Here is a 19,970-nt window from a genome sequence, read left to right on the forward strand (position 1 = left end):
TTCCAGTATCTTTGTCATTGTAATACGAATATGCATTGTAGTCACATCTATTAAAAGTTTTGACTTTCAACTGCCTGTGCATCTTCTGTGGAGAGTAGTAAAGGTCTTTCACAATCTTAAAAAAAATATGTTTTGTTTATTAATAGGGATATTGCAATCCCTATTTCGTCTGCTGTTACTCCTCTTCTAAGATTTGCTCCTCTACCACAACCTGATAGTTTTACTTTTCTGTTTTCTCTTATACACTTTGAACATCAAAAGTAAATCACCTGATTTTTCAACAAAAAACAATAAAAATCAATTAATGATTGCCTCACTGACTTTTAGAAAAGAATACTAGTGCCTTGGATGAAGAATAAGGAAACAAATATATACAGTATAACTAGGCATATTTTCATAAAATGTCTTTATCAAGGTAAACAGAAGACATCAGAGCTTTACTCGATAAACAGAAGAACACTATACCCACCTGTTTTCCAGAACTGCTTTATAATATTGTAGCCCTTGTTCCTTAGCCCATTTGGCAAGAATTTTCTTGTACAATGGGGCTTGAGTTCCAGCCCTCATCAAACTCTCATACATCTTCTCCCATACCCTGGGTACTCCCATAAAGCCTGTTGGTTGTGCCTACAAGAAGATTTTTTAATTTTTCAGTCAATTCCAGTAATTAACCGATGAATTTCCCGTTTTTAACTAATATATTAACAAATAAGCAAACAATTTTGGTGGACAAAAAAAAAAAGCAGAATATGAAGTAAAGTTTACAACTTTAAATATCTAAAATATAGATGAGCACTGTTACAATATAAAACTAACAACTCTATCATTTATTAAAATAAGCATTTATATTTTGCATAACTTAGTTACTTTTCTTGAAGTCATCTAATCATATACAGTTGTATGAAGCAACAATGAACAAAAAAATCTGACATAAATATAAATCCAGCTAACTTTGTTTTCCTAAGGTGTTCATAAAAGTCTTTTAAAAATTAATATTGCTAGATGTGAAAATAAAATTAAATGGACAGACAGAAGAATGTTTTATGGATACATTTCAAGGCGAACACTTGAGAGTATTGGTTGGATGTGCTCTTCAGTGTGTGGCATAGTAATCACACAACCACACCATGTCTGTGGCACAGACAGTTATTCAACTTTATTATCCCATTTCTGATGCTAAATTTAATATTAAATAACAAATGGTAACAAACATGTATGTACATACACAAAAATTACATTATGTTTGGGGTCCAAGTAGGTGTTGCAGTCTAAGCACATGTTGCTACTACATATAGTATGTGATATCTGTTTTCTACAGTATTTTCTGGAACGTATAACCATGGATAAGGGAGGGAGGGTCTTGCTATTTACATATACTTTCAAAGTACTGTCAATAATCACAGTATTTGTACAGTATGTAAAAGTATACAGGCGGTCCCCGGGTTACGACGGGGCTTCCGTTCTTGAGACGTGTCGTAAGCCCAAAATCGTCGTAAGCCGGAACATCGTCAAAAATCCTAAGAAAACCTTACTTTTAATGCTTTGGGTGCATTGAAAACTATGTAAACTGCATTCTTATGGCATTTTTCATCAAAAAAACCTTCAAATATTGATTATTTTGCATTTTTGGTGTCATATTTCATCTCCCAGATGAGCGTTGTAGGCGTCGTAATCCTAGAACATGCGTCGTAACCCTGGAAATAACGTCTATTGACAAGCGTCGTAAGCCGACACCGTCGTAACCCGGGGACTGCCTGTATCTTAGTTTAACCAGATCACTGAGCTAATTATCTGCTCTCCTAGGGCTGGCCTGAAGGATTAGATTTTTATTTACGTGGCTAGGAACCCATTGGTTACTTAGCAACAGGACCAACAGCTTATTGTGGGATCCTAACCACATTATATTGAGAAATTAATTTCTAATCACCAGAAATATAATCCTCTGATTCCTTGCTGGCGGCAGGTGGGAGCACACTTATGCTTCCAGATTGGTAGGCCAGTACGCAAATAACTTGTCCAGTGAGGAACTATTTGTACAATGAAAATAATAGGTATGTATGTGAATTAGTATCATGATTTTAAACATTAGATCTATTAAAAAATAAAACTTTTTTTTTTTTTTCTTAAGCAAATCCATTACTTTATATGTCTTTTTGTGTCTCCACTCTCTCTTGGCACTCTGCAGAAGAGCATCCACTGACTAAACATACTAGAATGATTGGTTCTGTTGCGCCCCAAGAAATATCAAACATTGGCCCCTTTGGGCTTGTTCCATGTGAATATGTTTCATTGTCTGAATAATAATAATAATAATAATAATAATAATAATAATAATAATAATAATAATAATAATAATAATAATAATAATATGAAAACTGCTTACCGAATAGAGTTATTCAAATGACAACACTTACCTCAGTTAATGTCTTCACTAAAGTTCCCTTTAGTGCATCTGGTTCAGCAAAATATAATTCTCCAAGAATTGTTATGCAGGTATAAATATCAACAACTTGAGCTGCTATGTGACTCAGAGGAAGGTATGACACCAATCTCTCCTTTCCAAATTCATGGTTATTATTTTTCCTGTATAATTCTCCTACATAGGTCAAGTTATCTTGAGAGCACATTACCCCTTTTGGAGGGCCAGTGGTACCTGTAAGAAGAAATGCAACAAATCTAGATACATCCTTGATTTGTTTTAAAACTTTGCTAACATATAACCTCCACCATTTTAAGCTAACATTTTTACTGGTCTCTACCGTAAAAATCAAACATTCTTTAAAGAAACTTAATGTTTTAAGGACACAAAGCTATTTTCAATACTTGTCCCACTGTACCACAGGACCGACTGAATATGAGTCTAACCACCTGTCTCTCACATACCTCAGAGGTATATTGAGCATGATAACATAAAATTTTTTTACCCTCTTCAGAGTGTTCTACATTTGGATTGTCTTCAAATACCACATTCCCCTAGATCATAATTATCACATACAGTAGGTTTCTGCTGAGCCCCACTCCTCCAAGAATTTCCATTGTGACCAATTTAAAAAAGAAAAATAAGAAACACCTCCTTGGTCTGGAAGTAAATTGTTAGACTAGACCAAGTACTTGTGCCATCCAACATGTACAACTTCAGGGAGTTTCAAAACATGAAATGTAATAAATAGTTTTGACTGAGGAACAAATGGTCACTGTTAATTTCTTTCTTCATTCTTTCCATGTTCAATATTTCTTCACCGCATTTCTTTCTAATTCTTCTTCAGATTAAGTAAACTTGGAGAGCACAGATTAAAATCTTGTTATTAGGGTTTGAATGTGAGGTACATGCAGCTGATACCTCTGACAGATTCAAAAGCATCTCACTTTCCTTGGAGAATCAACTTCCACTAAAAGCATTTTATTGTTCTGGCTTTAACTATGGTTGCCTACCAATACATTTCCCTGTTGGTCTAAAAAATATAAACTTCTTTGCTGTTGAAACTTTCAGGTGAATTACTATAATGCCTAAGGGCAAAAACTCCAAGTAAGAAGTGACAATTGCTATTTCTGTATTATTCAGAGGGCTTTAAAGTAAAAATATGTTTGTCTGATTTTGTAGATGTAGGTCACAGAAGCATTGGTCATCTTGAGTGGCTTTGGTTTTATTTCCTTCTTGGTGGCCAGCCACACAAGGAATGACTTCAACTACCATCACAAGGGCCACTGTCCTGGATTCCTTTATGGCCTGGCAAAAAGATTATGTCAGTGCCTAAAATGAGGTGCTGATCTAGAATCAGCATTTGTAAATAGATGGGTGGGTTTGTCTACAAAGCTGGATAGGCAACAGTACACTGATGGGTTTGTGGTAAAACAAAGTTTTGTTCCACCAACCTGAAGTATATGTTAAGTAACAGCACTGATTTACTGCTGCCAGAGAAAGACGCTCATTCAACTCATCGTCTGGTTCTAATTTTCCCATGTCCATCAAATCACTCCAAGACAATACTCCTGTTGCACCTGGGGATCCTGACCACTGCACAATGGCCTGCAGTAAAAAAATAAAATATTCAAAACTATCAGGCCATTAACGACAAATAATTTTCAACATTACAGGCAAATTAAAAAATATACACAATTATATTACAGAAGTTTTTGTTTCATCAATAGTAAACTTCTTATTTTACTATGTCGTCAATGCACTACTGAAAAAGTGGTAAATCCCTTATCAAATATGTGTGAATCTGTAGGTGAGAGATTCTGTTTCAAGGAAGACCTTTCTCGCATGATGAAAACTTTAATTTCTTATAGGCTTATATGAAGCATACATTACACTTTTAATTCAGTATTCATTCATATGAATTACAAACCTTGGTTTTTACTAATATACGTACTATGCAATTACTTAGGAAAGAGGTGCATGCCTTCTGAGCTCCTTGGGAACTAATTTCATCTCTGGTCAAAATTATTTTGATCAATTTTTTCTAAAAACAGAAAAGGGAATGTGAATAATGAGCCAGTTAAGCAAATCCCCAGTAACAAAAAACATGCGCAAAGTTATGACTAAAGCATCTGATTTCCAGAGCACGTTGCATTTGTAATAGGTGCTAATGATTTTGTTACATAACTGAATAACAATTACATATAAACCAAATTAGAGAATATGTAGTTGCATATATCTCCAAGAGACAAGAAATGCAAGTTTTCAGCAGGACACACAAGGCCCTCCAACTATTAAAAGAGGTCTCATTCACTTAACCCCTTCAGCACTGGGACGTACACATGTACGTCTTTTACAGTACAGTAATAAAAGACCGGGACGTACGCGTGTACGTCTTTCATCCCTCCTCGAAAAGCAAAGCGTTTTCTTCAGCTTGGATGGTTTCCAGACACAGTATTGTGTACGAGAGAGGTGCTGAAGCTCCACCCACAATTCATTCTAACCAATGAGCCTCCGATGGACGTCGTGACGTCATTTTCATATGGGATATTAGGAGGGGTACTGGCCAACATATGCCAGTGCGCCTCAGGCTATTATTTGGGAAGGATGATGACGATTTTGTCCGTAAACCATGTAGATTTGAATTCTAAACCTTTTTCCCTTTTGATTGCAGTTATTTTATGTTCTTTTTTTTCAGTATCATGTCAGATGATAGTGTTTCAGAGTCAGGGTCTGAGTACCTGCCAAATCTATCAGATGATGATTATAGTGATAATTTCTTAGAGGTTGACAGTGACAAAGAGTGTTTCGAAGACATTGAACCTCTTGTCGATGAAGGCTGGCAGTTCATAACTGATCCATCTTGTGACTTGCGCCCAGACCCAGGCCCCCCTGATTCATGGAGGGTGGTAATAGGATTCCTGCTTACACACCAGATTTCACCTGCTTACGTGGTGCATTTTTTCTCCTTTTTTGTGGTGATGTAATTGACAAATTGTTTGAATGGATGAATGCTCGGGCAGAGTAGTACTTTAATTCAACAGGAAAGCGTAAGGTGAAAGGACTTCTATGGAGGCCTGTTACTCGTGACGAGATGTGTTTTTTATAGCTTGCTGATGATAATGGGGGTGAATAAACTGCCCCATATGTATATACGTATTGGTCACGAGATGCTGTTGCTTTTATTATCATTATTATTATTATTATTATTATTATCATTATTATTATTATTATTCCTATTGTTATTGTTCTATTATTATTATTACCAGTGCCGTAAACATTCATTGATGTATACGCTGTTTCTGTATGAAACCTAGGAATAACTGTTTCAGTAAGAAAACTAGTACTGCTATTACCACTACTACTATTTTACTGCTACTTTAATACTTTTTCTGCTACTTTATTTCTATTACTTTACTACTATTTCTACTACTTTATAACAGTTCCTACTTCTGCAATTACTTTTTCCACTAAATATTCCTATTTTTTCCGATATTCTTACTATATTTTTTGTAATTTTTTGACAATGGGGTAAAAAATATTCATTGATATCCGTACACACAATGTTTTCACATAACAATGTAAAGGAAAAATATGAATAACATAAAATTTAGAGGGAGCCAGTAATGATTGATACTCGCAGTCGACAGGGGGTCTCATGCGGTATGCAAGCATTAGCAGCAATGCAGCAGGCCAGTGGCGAAGGGGTTAAAAAGCCTTCCTCATTTCTATTCATATTTTTGTTCGCTCTGACTGACATCGCTGCATTAGCGAAATGTAAGTGATTTGTGTTGTATGTAAATAGTATAAACAATTGGAAATTATCATAACAGTGAAAATGAATATCTTTTGATAAGTATAACTTACCTCTCAAAAAGGATTAAAGGAATAGCTGTTACATTAAACTTCCACATGCTGTTAGTGCTGACAGGTGTTTAAACTGAACTTTACAGTGGTGTTACAAAGAAGTAATTGCCATCAATGAAGCAGATGCAGTATCAAAAGAATTCTTGTGCTTACATCCCAAAGCTAAATAAGAAGACACCAGAATTAAAGAAAAAAAAAAAAACTTCAGGCAAGTTTAGCTCAACACTCAAATGACAAAACACTAGCTGTTTCTGATTTGCAAATGGAAAGGTCTTTCAATTGTGCCACTCAACTATTTTCTTGATAAAATTAGCCACCATTAATGAAAAGATCTAACTTTTTAAACAATCAGATAATCAGATTAATTGATGTGCCATGGTGTATTATGTCTTTTTAAGCTTTGAAGACCAGCATGATATAAGGTGAGAACACAAAATCCAAACAGTGAGCTAGTCTGATTTATTACAGTTGATGTCAATTAGTTATACATGCACTATATGGGTTGATATGGTTCAAACCTTCACGCTCGGTAGTGAATCTTTCACGGCAAGAAATCTATCTAGGCACGCTTTATCTTCTAGAACTAGTATCTGCGCTTTACAGTTATCAGCTAGATACCTACAAGCTTCAGGGGTACTGGTAGGGTAAACACCAGCACTTAAACCGCCTGCAAATATGGCACCTGCAATGTCAATAAATAATGAGATATGTATGATCCTGTACATTCACTCAGTTGACAAGTATTGTTACAAAATACAAGCATACAAAACTCAACATATACATTAGCAACACTCTTGTTTTGTTATCCTTGACAACTGTATACGTAACTGGGATTTTTTTATTCATTCACAATCAATGAATGGCTTGTATTCTGTAAAATACTGACTTTCCAAATTTAATTTTTTATGGAAGCATTCTACTTGTAAGATATGTAGAGTACTAACACTTACATAAAAGATAATAGGACACTATCAAGTAATCTGCAGAGATCACAAAACAGCCACTGGCACTTACAAAAGCATCACAAGTAAAACCCATACAAATATACCAGTATGGACATAAGAAAATTCCTTTCATATGTTAAAAATTCTTAAAATGTTGATAGAATGCTAATATCCAAGAGTATACTCATACAATTATGGTAATATGGTATACATAGCCAAGCAGATTCAGTAGAAAGTAAAAAAACATACTGAATGCCTTACAGAACAATGCCTACAATATTTTACATTAACTGTACTTCATTAACCAACTGAAATAGAAAACTCACCAAAGTTAGCAATAACCCACTCGGGTGCATTTCCTCCCATTATGCAAACACCTTTGAAACGTTCCAACCCCAATTTAATGAAAGCTTTTGCAGCTATCCTCGATTCATCATAATAATCCTTGTAGGTCCAGTACCTGAAAGCAGACAATTCAATATGCAAATAAGATAGGGCATTAAATTCAGGCCTGCAAAAACTTAAAATTTTAAAGACACAAAGTTCATTTTTTTTTTCTTATTACAAAGTCAAAATGAAGGGCAGAGAGGTGGAACTTCAAAGTAAAGTACGTACGTACGTATTGTGATGGGTTTGTACTTGAAGAAAAAAAGGGAAATTATGTTAAAAAACCGTATTTGTTGTGACATAAGCCCATTACAGGTAGCTATTTAAGTATATTCTATGCTGAAGCTGTGATGGGCAACAGGTCTCACCTTCCTGTGGAATCTTTTTCCCAGTTTAAATGTAAAATCTTATACATTTTCTCAATATTGCTTTAACCTCTTTCATATCTTATAAGGTTTCTCCCACCATCTTGCTGTTCAACATCTCTATTACTGCAGAGTGAAACTTGAGGGTACATAAGAACATCTAAATATCAGAACTAAGAAGCACAACAATGTACATAGACTTTAAAATACAGGATACACTACAATACAACAATGCAAATTTAATCAGCTTACATATTACATACATAGCTTTCATGATAAATGCAGGGCATTATCTCTAGAATTTCTGGAAGCATATCTGCAGCTCTTTTAACAAAGCACAATGAATTAGTACTTACTTCCACTTCCCATCCTTCTTCGCTGCTAAAGCAATAGCATTTGAGTTTTTGGTAGCCCTCTTGTGCATCAGTGTATGTACTGAGATAGGTGGGCGTGTTTTCATTTCCTCCTCACTAATTTGTAATCTGACAGCACCATCAGCAGTCCAGGCTTTTATTGATGTTGCAGGAAGAATCTGGAATAAAAAATCATAGAAGAATTCTATATACAGGAAATAAGTAAAAAAAATATATACAATTACAGAGGGGATACTATTTTTCTTTTACTAAACTACAATAGAAAAAAATCATAGCACTGCACTGTACCTCAACTGCAGTCATAATAACAGAAGGTATAAGTGAATTCACAGAAGCATGAACAATCTAATTCATTTACCAAAACAATCAGACAAAGCCAATTCAGTTTTAACAAAAAAAAGATTCTCACTCTTCATAGCATCTGCTTGTTACACCTTATGTTGTGATTGCTAGATATCTAAATTTGGGAGTCTGATTTAGGAATCTCTTGTTGCTGACCTTCACTATCTTGAAGCAAACATAGTATTTATGCAACAAAAACACCTCTGTAATCACCTTTCATACTTTCATGATGTGTACACATACCACACATCAGAGGTATCTTGAATTAGCTGGGTTAGCTCTCACATAACAGAATTCCTATAATTATGTGAAAAACTGTCGCAAAATCATGAGAAGCATAGTAAAATACAGATGAGAATACATAGGTAATAAAAGAAACATGGATTCATGCATAAAATATTACGGTACTAAGAAATATAAGGCATGAAGGGATAATGACAAGGCCCTTCGGAGGAGAATTACAAACTCTTCAACTTGTGGGCAAATTGGGCAGTGTGACAATACTATAACTATGTGCACCCAACCTTAAAACAGATTTGGTGGAAACAGAACTTGAAACAAATTACCTGATCTGGGCCATTCCTATAGGTATTTGTCTGCGTAGTTGCACTCTGTGAAGAAAAACAAAAGTTATTGGACAAACTTTATGGTTGTATTCAAAACACACTTATCTGTGATAAAAATGTTATCCTTTGGTTATCTTTACTCTAATCTCATGATTTCATATTACGTACACAATTATATGTTCTGCATATTATACAAAGTACAATTATGTATTTCTCATATGCTGCACTGGAATTAAATGAAAAACTGAATAACTTTGATCTTCAACTTCGGGTATCAAAAGATTTTTGAATCTACCATTTAACAAGCTTAAACTATATTACTTTAATTCATCAGTGTACAGAATGAACGCTATAACACATTTTGCATAGTAGGTATGTTGCAGACCTTAAAGCTGCTCATGGTACCTATTAACTATCAATTTACTCATGATTCGTAGCAATTCAGTAATGTACCTTGAGCATTAAATTAAATTAGACACATTGGCTCTATTGGCTATATTAATTCAAAATCTAATTTTAGTTTTCTGTAAAAGAAAACTATTGTGCAGGCTTTTTCTGTCCGTCTGTCCTCAAAACTTAAAAACTACTGAGGCTAGAGGGCTGTAAATCGGTATGTTGATCATCCAATCTCCAATCATCAAACATACCAAATTGCAGCCCTCTAGCCTCACTAGTTTTATTATATTTAAGGTTAAAGTTAGCCATAATCATACTTCTGGCAGCGCTATAGGTACCAACGACAACATCGGACCATGACTGAGTTTCACGGGCTGCAGCTAAGAGTATTTTATGGGCTGGGGCTGAAACCATCACAGGACAGAAAATCGATTGCGCCGAAGAAACTTTGGCACATTTTTTGCTTATTTTATGTTGCACTGTAATGTACTAAAACCTATTTTTGGTAGCTGCTGTGACTGGGAGGACCATGAGTGTAACTCCTTTGAGGACAGACAGTGGCAACGCTATAAAAAAAAAAATCAAACTTGTATTATTCATCTCAAAACACTAAATACTGTACTACCACAGTAGTTGCAGATAATACAACATTATTACAAGGAAGTAAAGTGGAAGACCAGCATGAAAGCCTCCATGACTTACCATATTTCTGTGAGCCTTGAAAGACATCCGTGCAATCCATATGAGTGTCTTGTGGCGTGAAAACGCAAGTGAAGGAACCATATTTGCTGAATGTCACCAATTTCAAAGGACTCTGAGGTATAAAAAAAGTACAGTATTTTAAGGCCCACAACAACAATGCCTAATTGATCAAATAGCATAAACAAAGGGTTTAGGATGTCCAGTACATAAAATAATCTTGAGTAACTACAAATAGGCATCATCTAGCATACAAACCATAATTTTTAAAAGATTTTTACCCATGTGGTAGTAGTTGTTGACCACTTATTTTTCCAAAATTACCTCATGTATGAATGACATCTAAAAGTAAGAAGGAACGAGCGCTGCTGAGGCAAAATGTATTTGTTCAGGGTAAATATGTTTGTGACCCTGCATAAATTTACTGTTCCATCCGGGTGTCAAGTGGATCAAAAAAAGGTTTCCAACACAAATCTCTACTTAATTAAAAAAGGATGTAATTTTTGCCATCGTGGCTCTCTCTCCTTCCACATCAGTTTGTTTTGTGTTTTTGACAATCATGTTTTGAGTTAACCACACATTTTTTGTTTTTGTGACCATTCTCCATGGTAGGTCTTCCATTCACTGGATACCACAAAAAAGCCAATAAAATACCACTGAACATGTTAAAAATTTAGAAAAGGGTATAAAGTTAGCTTTTGGATGGGAAAATACATAAATAATGACACAGCTGGTTGTAAATGCTGTATGTAATAAAAATTGGTGTTTGTTGGCATTTACCCAAGTGACTAACCCAGAATACATAAGAATTAAATACAACAACAGATTAATTCAGACTGTTTGAATATTATTTTAAAGTTATGTTAAACTGTTACACTTTCGTTTATTTTTTTAGTGGTTTATTAATGAACTCTACTGAAATGTGATTGTATCACAGTACTACAAGAAATTAATACAGCTGATAGTGCATATTACTATTGTTTTTTTTTTTTTTTTTTGAAAAAAAAAACTTATTTGATATCAATTTTAGACAATTTACACTATTTTGCATTTATAAATTTTCACTGGTGTTAGTGTATGGCGTTTAGTGATGAATTTAAGATTCAACCTCTTATCCATTCATGGAAGTTAAGCTATGGGGACCCTCTTTTGGGAAGCAAGGTTTTGAGTGGGTGAAAACAACAAAACTTCATATAAATATATTATATATATATATATATATATATATATATATATTATATATATATATATATATATATATATATATATATATATATATATATATATATATATATATATATATATATATATATATATAATATATATATATACACACACACACACATGGCAGTCCCAGCTTATGACGGGGGTTCCATTCTTGAGACGCGTTGTAAGCCGAAAATCATTGTAAGCCAGAACATCATAAAAATCCTAAGAAAACCTTACTTTTAATGCTTTGGGTGTATTAAAAACTATGTAAACTGCAATTTTATTGCATTTTTCATCAATACCTGGAAATAATTTCCAATGAATATAATTGGAAAGTGTTGTAACCTCGGATCGACGTAAGCCGGGGACTGCCTGAGTATATATATATTATATATATATATATATATATATATATATATATATTATTATATATATATATATATATATATATATATATATATATGACTGGTAAAAGTGTTCTGTAATTTTTACCAGTCATTGTCAGCCCATTATGGAATATATATATATATATGTATATACTATATATATATTCTCAGCTGTACTGCATTATATAGGCTAAACCCTTTTCTGTATTGTTCAGGGAAAAATTTTCATTTATAAACAATATCTCCGGCAGAGCTCTTCCTTAGAATTACTGCCTTTTGTGTATGTTTTTTTTTTATGTTGATAATATTCAATATCTTTTGTTTATGATTTCATGTTCATCCCTAAGGACTGGTATTAAACACATTATGCATTTTGCGTGTGCACTGGTAGTTACTGAACTAGAGGGGCATGACAGCAATCTACATTTTTACAAAATATTCTTACTTTGGGTATTTAATTTTTTTTACACTACGCATTGTTTATTGATTTCTCGTCTGTATTGTTTACTGCAAATCATGATGTCACTACACATTTGTAAATGTGCAACATTGCATCATTTGTTCAAGCACATTCTGTTTTCAGTGACACAAAATACTCTTCATGTAAGACTGGAATTGTGTACTTGTACTCCTATACCTATGAAGATATGTATTTTTTAATTTCAGGTTTAATATGCTATTATTATTCTTTAAACCCAGTCTCAGTAACGTAGACCGGCAACCCATATGCGACTCCACAACTGTAGTGTCAGTTTAAATAAGGTTGGAGCCGGCGTCTTGGGGCTAGATAGGTTAGGTTAGGTAGGGAGGTTAGGGTACTACCTACTAGGCTAAGTACCGGTAGTTTTCAAACATTTTCGTTTCTTCCCGTTAGCTTTGGACACATTTCCATTTAAATTAACATCAATTTCGTCAAAATAAAACGTAAACAATATTATACAAAATAAAATATAAAATAAACGGCCCCATCGTGGCATGGGACCACGTAAAAGGCCTACTAGGTACTACTAATAACTACGGTATACCTCACCATTAAAGGCTAAACTGGCATTTTGATGTAATAATGACCTACCTCGTGAAGAATGGGTCGTTACCGTCGCAAATGGTGGCAATGGGTGGTTCGGACCATTAGCGAATTTGTAAAATTTGGTCGTTAATGGGTCGTTCACTCGAGGGAGACTCGCGTCTTCTGGCCGTCTCCCATTTGACACATTGACTTACGTTTGTCAACAGAATGTCCGTTCACTGCCAATCAATATTTCCAATATACCTTTATCAATATACGCCTTTTGACTTTATTTTTATACGTATATTCACTCGGTAATATTGCGAGAGACCGGTATCTCTCGTTCGACTGTGATTTATCCGGACGGCCGCCTTAAGTAGGTCATAGGGCTGGTTTAAAGTCCCGACTTCGTCGCACATCGAGACGAGTAAAAAGAAAAAAATAAAAATAAAAATACAACCGGCGCCGAATTCGAAAACTGGTTTTGACTCCTTTACTCTTGGCAGTGCTGGTTGCTGGGTGGTTGTGTGGAAAAAAAGGACGGTGGTGTCAAGGCACTCGCGCGGAATTAATTTTGGCTGCTTAGTACACCTAAGATGAACAGTATAGCTACTTGCATTTGTTGCGTAGATGTGTGTAAGCTTGCATCATTCTCTCTCTCTCTCTCTCTCTCTCTCTCTCTCTCTCTCTCTCTCTCTCTCTCTCTCTCTCTCTCTCTCTCTCTCTCTCCTTGTCTAGTACGAATTTGACGCTAAAACTGTCTGGTAGATGAAGCTCTTCCCATTTTTTAATCCATTATTGTTTTCCTTAACCCTTTCCTACTTCATCCATGTGACCGATCCTACAGTCGCTCCGTAACAGAAATGTGTGCATTACGCTACGCGTGCGTATTATGGTATAACCCTTATTTTCGCTCGCAAAGGCACAGAAATATGCGAGCTTGAATTCCCCGAGATATACATAATGAAAAGATTGCTGGTTTCGGAGCACTCGATTGCGACACTGGCGTTGAGGGAGACCCAGATAGAGTCTTGAAAATGGTGCTCGAGTGCATGACTGGCATGGCAAGTTTCAGAATTCGTGATGTAACGATTCCCGCTGTCGCCAGAATTAAGTTCAGGGCAGATTAATGCGTCATTTTTCCAATTCTATCCGGCGTATCGATTAAGATGGTGGCAAAAAGCAGAATATTCTGCACCTGGTTTCATATTGGACTTGCAAGATACTGCAAAGGAAAGACATTTTTACTGTTACTATGACGTTTGATATTAAGTGGGATATTTATCAAGTTTCTCCAATACTTTCACTCTGAGATCTAATCTATTATATATATATATATATAATATATATATATATATATATATATATATATATATATATAATATGCGTGTGTGTGTATGTATGTGTGTACAACATATATATATATATCTATATATATATATAGTAATATAATATATATATATATATATATATATATAATATATAATATATATAAACAGCAGCAGCAAATCATGCCCAGTGAGATGAGTAGCAGCCACTTTGCGACTTGAACCCGCTTTGAGTAGGTCAATGTTCACGACCTCTGTTCTTATCCACTAATCATCAGACTCTTGTGAGAAAGCTGTCCCCTTTGTTTCTTCAGACGCCCATAATAATTGCCCTCCAATCACCACCGTCTGACAGGCGATGAACACCATATTTTTCCGGAGCAGTTGCTATGATGGCAGTAACTTCTTTTAGGGAACTTCTCTTAGGAACAGTGTGTCTGTTTGCGATCGGTTTTGCGTCCCGAAGCTGCAGTAGCTACCTGTTTATCTCATCCTCTTTCACCCAGAGCGTTAAGCCACCTGTTTACACACCTGCCCTGACGAGCGATCCTCAAACACTAAGCGCCCACACAAAGACGTGCAGCCCTGAAACCAGATGGAAGTGACTGGCGGCTCCTGGACGCAGATTACGAGGAGGGAATCCTTGAGTGTTCCTCGTGGAATGTCACGGCTTACAGTTATTAGCAAAAAAGCCGGGTGCAAATTGGTGTTTTTTCGAAGGGGAGTCACGGAGTCTGGTGTTCAGGGCCCCAACTATTTCTCTGAAGTAAGACCAAATCTTTTACCAGTCCCTGCTGGTTTTAATGTAGTTTTTGGGACTCCCTTTTTATCTAGTTATTTTTTTTTCTTTTTGCTAAATCAAGGTAACTACTGACCTTGGAATGGATTTCTTGACACTGGAGATAAATTTATTGTTGATATCGTTTTCACTCGGAATTCAATTTTGAGAGACTGAAAATAACTTTTGAATTACATTACGTGTGGAGAATGCGGTCTCCCATTACACTCCCAGAACCCAGAGAGAGATAAGAAAAAAAAATGTTTGAATCAATTTGAAGACCCCTGGAATATTTTCCCCAGAAATCAAATTATGTGATATTTTTATTACATTATCATATTCCATTCTCTCGACCATACAAATGCCTGCCAAAACAATACTTTGATCCGTCTTTTCTCTTACATTAGCTTTTAATTATTTTTTCGTATCACCAAATATATATCTACTTTTAATCATTTTTTCGCATCTTCACACATCTACTTTCGATAATTTTTCGTATCTCCACATATCTCCTTTTGATTATTTTTTCGTATCTCCACATATCTCCTTTTGATCCATTTTTCTTATCTCCACATATCTCCTTTAGATAATTTTTTCGTATCTCCACATACCTCCTTTTGATTATTTTTTCGCATCTCCACATATTTCCTTTTAATCATATTTTCGTATCTCCTTTTAATCATTTATTCTCATCTCCACATATCTCCTTTTAATAATTTTTTCGTATCCACATATCTCACACTGCCGGAACTTCTTGCTCAGTACAGGTCATGCCAAGAATTAATCTTAATAAATTCAACTCCTTGCTTCTATTAGCTTTTACATTTATTATGGAGGGTTGACTCAACCATCTTTACATGCATTCTAACTTTTAGCTTCCACAGACACGCCTCTCATCTTCAGAATCATTTGCTTCACCTCTTTAGTATTCATCTCTTATCTCAACCTATTATTATCAGATACTTACTTTCCTATATTAATATTTATCGCCCCATCTTCTTGGTTTCTATTTGCCCTCACGATCTGCACTTTTTTTTTATTACTGGTCTCAGTATTTTTCTCCACTAATCCCCAAACAAAATCGTGTTATCTGCAAAACATCTGTCACCTATAGATCTTCTTCAGGATACATTTTATCTTTATCTATCCTCACAATTATTACATTTAGCGCCGTTTCTCTGGCTGCTCGAATGATTAAACCGAGAAATTTTTAATTGCAAACCCAGCTACTTTCCCATCTGCAGACTCTAAAAACATGCTTATCTTTCGTTATAGATTTTAACCGACTCTCAACTAAATATCCTCTACTCCATGTATCACCAATACCTAACAATATGCATTTTCCTCATTTGTGAGTCTGAAGATTATTCAAAATTTAATAATAATAATAATAATCTTACTATAATGGGCCCACAATGCGAATTGTGGCCGAAATCGGACTTGTGGGCGAATTCGAATTATGCCCGTAGACTTACTTACTTTACGAATTTCTGTATACGTATGTTTGCTAGTATAATAATAATAATAATAATAATAATAATAATAATAATAATAATAATAACAACAACAACTTGTTCATAACGGTATATATGCACAACACAATATGTAGTTTTCCTTAAACAAAAAGTCATACTCTTCAGTTTTCACAAAATAAGTTTAAGAATAGAAACGAAAATAGTAATCTATTATAACTAAAACTCTGGGTGTGACACACTAAGCATAATCGCCTGAAGGCAACACATTCTATAAAAAAACTTATATAAAATGCTTGCTCTTAGTCTAAATTACTGATCATGCAGCTTTATGCAACTAAGCGCACCACCATCCTTACAAGGTTTAGCCACACTGTTGCAACTAGTTCATTTTGGATCTGCACCTGCTGACTTCAAAAATAAGAAATAGTATTGAGGGATCAGACAAAAAAAAAAAATTTTAAACCCTCCGAAATAAGAAATAGTATTGAGGTAACAGAAAAAAAAAATCTCGAAAGTCCTTGTTATATCTTTTTGGGGTCACTGTTCTCCAGTAAGACCCAGTTTGTGCTCGCAATTTTCCCAGTGACATATCAGCAAAAATATACTTTGCAAATACATTTTTTACTCGCATAGCTTACCAGAAAGTAGACTCTATTGGTCTAACAACGCTTCGTTGCGTTTCACTGTCCTCTTTGTCACTTTAAATCAAGCTGTTGGAAAAAATAAAAAAACCTTCATGATGGACTGAAGACTCAGAGTATGAGAATTATTATTAAAGAGGAAAGTTCAGAAAAACGAAAATACTATTGACGGAATAGAGCACGAAACACACACACACACACACACACACACCCACACCCACCCACACACACACACACAGAAGTAATTCAGATGCAAAGCAGCGAGAGGTTGAGCCGGGTGGGTATAGCCCACGTCACGGGAGACACTTCATTCCTCCTCAGTAAGGTACATGACATGGCACTTGGCGACAGGCTGACTAACTTCTTATCTTTCCCCTAAAGATTCCAACTGGATCTGTGACTAAGCATGTCGGAAAAACTCCGTAGAGGAATTTAAACAATTTGTCGTGGATACTACACGATAACTTGTTTAGGTTCGTTTTCGGTAACAATTATTATTATTATTTTTTTATTTATTTTTTTTTTTGCTCTATCACAGTCCTCCAATTCGGCTGGGTGGTATTTATAGTGTGGGGTTCCGGGTTGCATCCTGCCTCCTTAGGAGTCCAACACTTTTCTTACTATGTGCGCCGTTTCTAGGATCACACTCTTCTGCATGAGTCCTGGAGCTACATCAGCCTCTAGTTTTTCCAGATCCCTTTTCAGGGATCTTGGGATCGTGCCTAGTGCTCCTATGATTATGGGTACAATTTCCACTGGCATATCCCATATCCTTCTTATTTCTATTTTCAGGTCTTGATACTTATCCATTTTTTCCCTCTCTTTCTCTTCAACTCTGGTGTCCCATGGTATTGCGAAATCAATGATTGATACTTTCTTCTTGACTTTGTCAATCAAAGTCACGTCTGGTCTATTTGCACGTATCACCCTATCTGTTCTGTTACCATAGTCCCAGAGGATCTTTGCCTGATCGTTTTCTATCACTCCCTCAGGTTGGTGCTCGTACCACTTATTACTGCAAGGTAGCTGATGTTTCTTGCACAGGCTCCAGTGGAGGGCTTTTGCCACTGAATCATGCCTCTTTTTGTACTGGTTCTGTGCAAGTGCCGGACATTCGCTTGCTATGTGGTTTATGGTTTCATTTTTCGTATTGCACTTCCTACATATGGGAGAGATGTTATTTCCGTCTCTCGTTCTTTGAACATATCTGGTTCTTAGGGCCTGATCTTGTGCCGCTGTTATCATTCCTTCAGTTTCCTTCTTTTTATTATTATTATTATTAATTATTCATTATTATTATTATTATTATTATTATTCTTATTATTATTATGATTATTATTATTATTATTATTATTCTTATTATTATCTATTATTTATTATTATTATTATTATTATTATTATATTACAGTGAAACAGATTCACCAGAACAGCACTTAATCGTCATGTTTTCTATTTGCAATTTTCTTCTCTTTTCGTATGTAGATGGAGGAGGCTAAGGAGTAATGAATAGATTGATATCTCGTAAAGGTCATTGGTATCAGACCGGGTATTTGGGGTGCTGTATTTAGTGAGCGTTTGAGAAGGAATCTGAATTTCTTTCCCGAGACGTGGGTTTTATATTTTACTTTACGCCACTGCTGTTATTTGGACTTGAAAGTATGATTTTCATATGCTGCAACTGGACACTCTTTTTAATTAGCAAATGAGTACTTATAGAGATAGTTGACTCTAAATCCATAGGCCTATATCTTATAGTTTCTAAAATTACTACTTATACTACCTATATTTTCAAGTCCAACATAGAAGAATCACTACATTTTCAATTCCAAAATGCAATAATGGTTTAAAGCAAATATTTACCTAGGCATGATCTTTTAGTGAGACCCGTAAAAATCGTAGGATGATATAAAGAACACCTCAAATAGTGACCAGTTTTATTCATATAATGAAACTAAAGGATGGAGTACGGTGGAGTTTCCCATCGTAGCTAACAATAGAAAACGGATTAGATTTATGATTAAAGAAAACGTTTAAAAGATTTAATGGTAAACTCTTATAAATACACTATCATTCGTGAGTTTTAAAAAATTGCATTATCAGTTTTACCAAATGCTTCTCGTTAATGAGTATAGCGTCTTTATGAATTGATTTAACTGTTTTTTTTTTAAATCAACGATCTTGAATAAATTGCAATAAACTAAGAAAACTAGCAAAAGAAAGGAATTGTTGAACATCAATGAAGATAAGTACCTAGCCTATGTGAGAATTAGAGACAGGTTTCAGCATTACTACAGCTTTTTACTCTCAAATTAAAAAGGGTCAACTTCAAATTAAAAAGATCAAATTAAAAAAGGTCAATTTCAAATAAAAAAGGTCAACTTCAAAATAAGAAAGATAAAACTCAAATTAAAAGAGATCAAATTAAAAAGGCACAGGATATTGATACGGCAGCCGTATCCCTGATTGCGATAGATATTGGTACGGCAGCGAATTGCGCATGCCTCAATTTCAGACTTCCTGCCGTACAAATAACATAGTGTAGAGGGGGTACGTCAGATTTTGTCATGGTGCCGTATTGCGTTATTGACTTGCTGTAGGTACGGCAGTTTGCTAATCATGCAGCAGTTGCCGTACACTGTTGCTAACAGCTATAGGTACGGCACTAGAAGATCATCGACAGTAGTAATAATAGTCGAACTGAATTGTTTCGCTGAACATGTTCAATTCAAAATGTCAAAGTGAAGCACCATACTGTCATCACCAAAGCACCAAAACATTTTGACAGTAA

At 35.1% G+C, this 19,970-nt stretch overlaps 1 protein-coding gene across 2 annotated transcripts in view; it reads right to left on the reverse strand.

Annotated features, from left to right (window-relative positions):
- LOC135218008 (long-chain-fatty-acid--CoA ligase ACSBG2-like) overlaps positions 1-14,955 on the reverse strand; it is a 28,704-nt gene extending 13,749 nt beyond the window's left edge. The window contains exons 1-9 of one of the 2 annotated variants that reach the window (XM_064254153.1): positions 14,820-14,955; positions 10,363-10,474; positions 9,265-9,309; positions 8,339-8,514; positions 7,557-7,690; positions 6,805-6,968; positions 3,874-4,027; positions 2,415-2,653; positions 470-627 (exon numbers count right to left, since the gene is read on the reverse strand). In XM_064254153.1, coding sequence (XP_064110223.1) covers positions 470-627; positions 2,415-2,653; positions 3,874-4,027; positions 6,805-6,968; positions 7,557-7,690; positions 8,339-8,514; positions 9,265-9,309; positions 10,363-10,443 — 1,151 coding nt within the window. In that variant the 5' untranslated portion in view covers positions 10,444-10,474; positions 14,820-14,955. Of the gene's footprint in view, positions 1-469; positions 628-2,414; positions 2,654-3,873; positions 4,028-6,804; positions 6,969-7,556; positions 7,691-8,338; positions 8,515-9,264; positions 9,310-10,362; positions 10,475-13,026; positions 13,619-14,819 lie in introns of those variants that run through there. The other variant, XM_064254152.1, reaches the window with a different exon arrangement.
- Positions 14,956-19,970: the final 5,015 nt, after the last annotated feature.

Source organism: Macrobrachium nipponense, chromosome 9 (assembly GCF_015104395.2).
Source record: "Macrobrachium nipponense isolate FS-2020 chromosome 9, ASM1510439v2, whole genome shotgun sequence".
Classification (NCBI taxonomy): Eukaryota; Metazoa; Arthropoda; class Malacostraca; order Decapoda; family Palaemonidae; genus Macrobrachium; species Macrobrachium nipponense.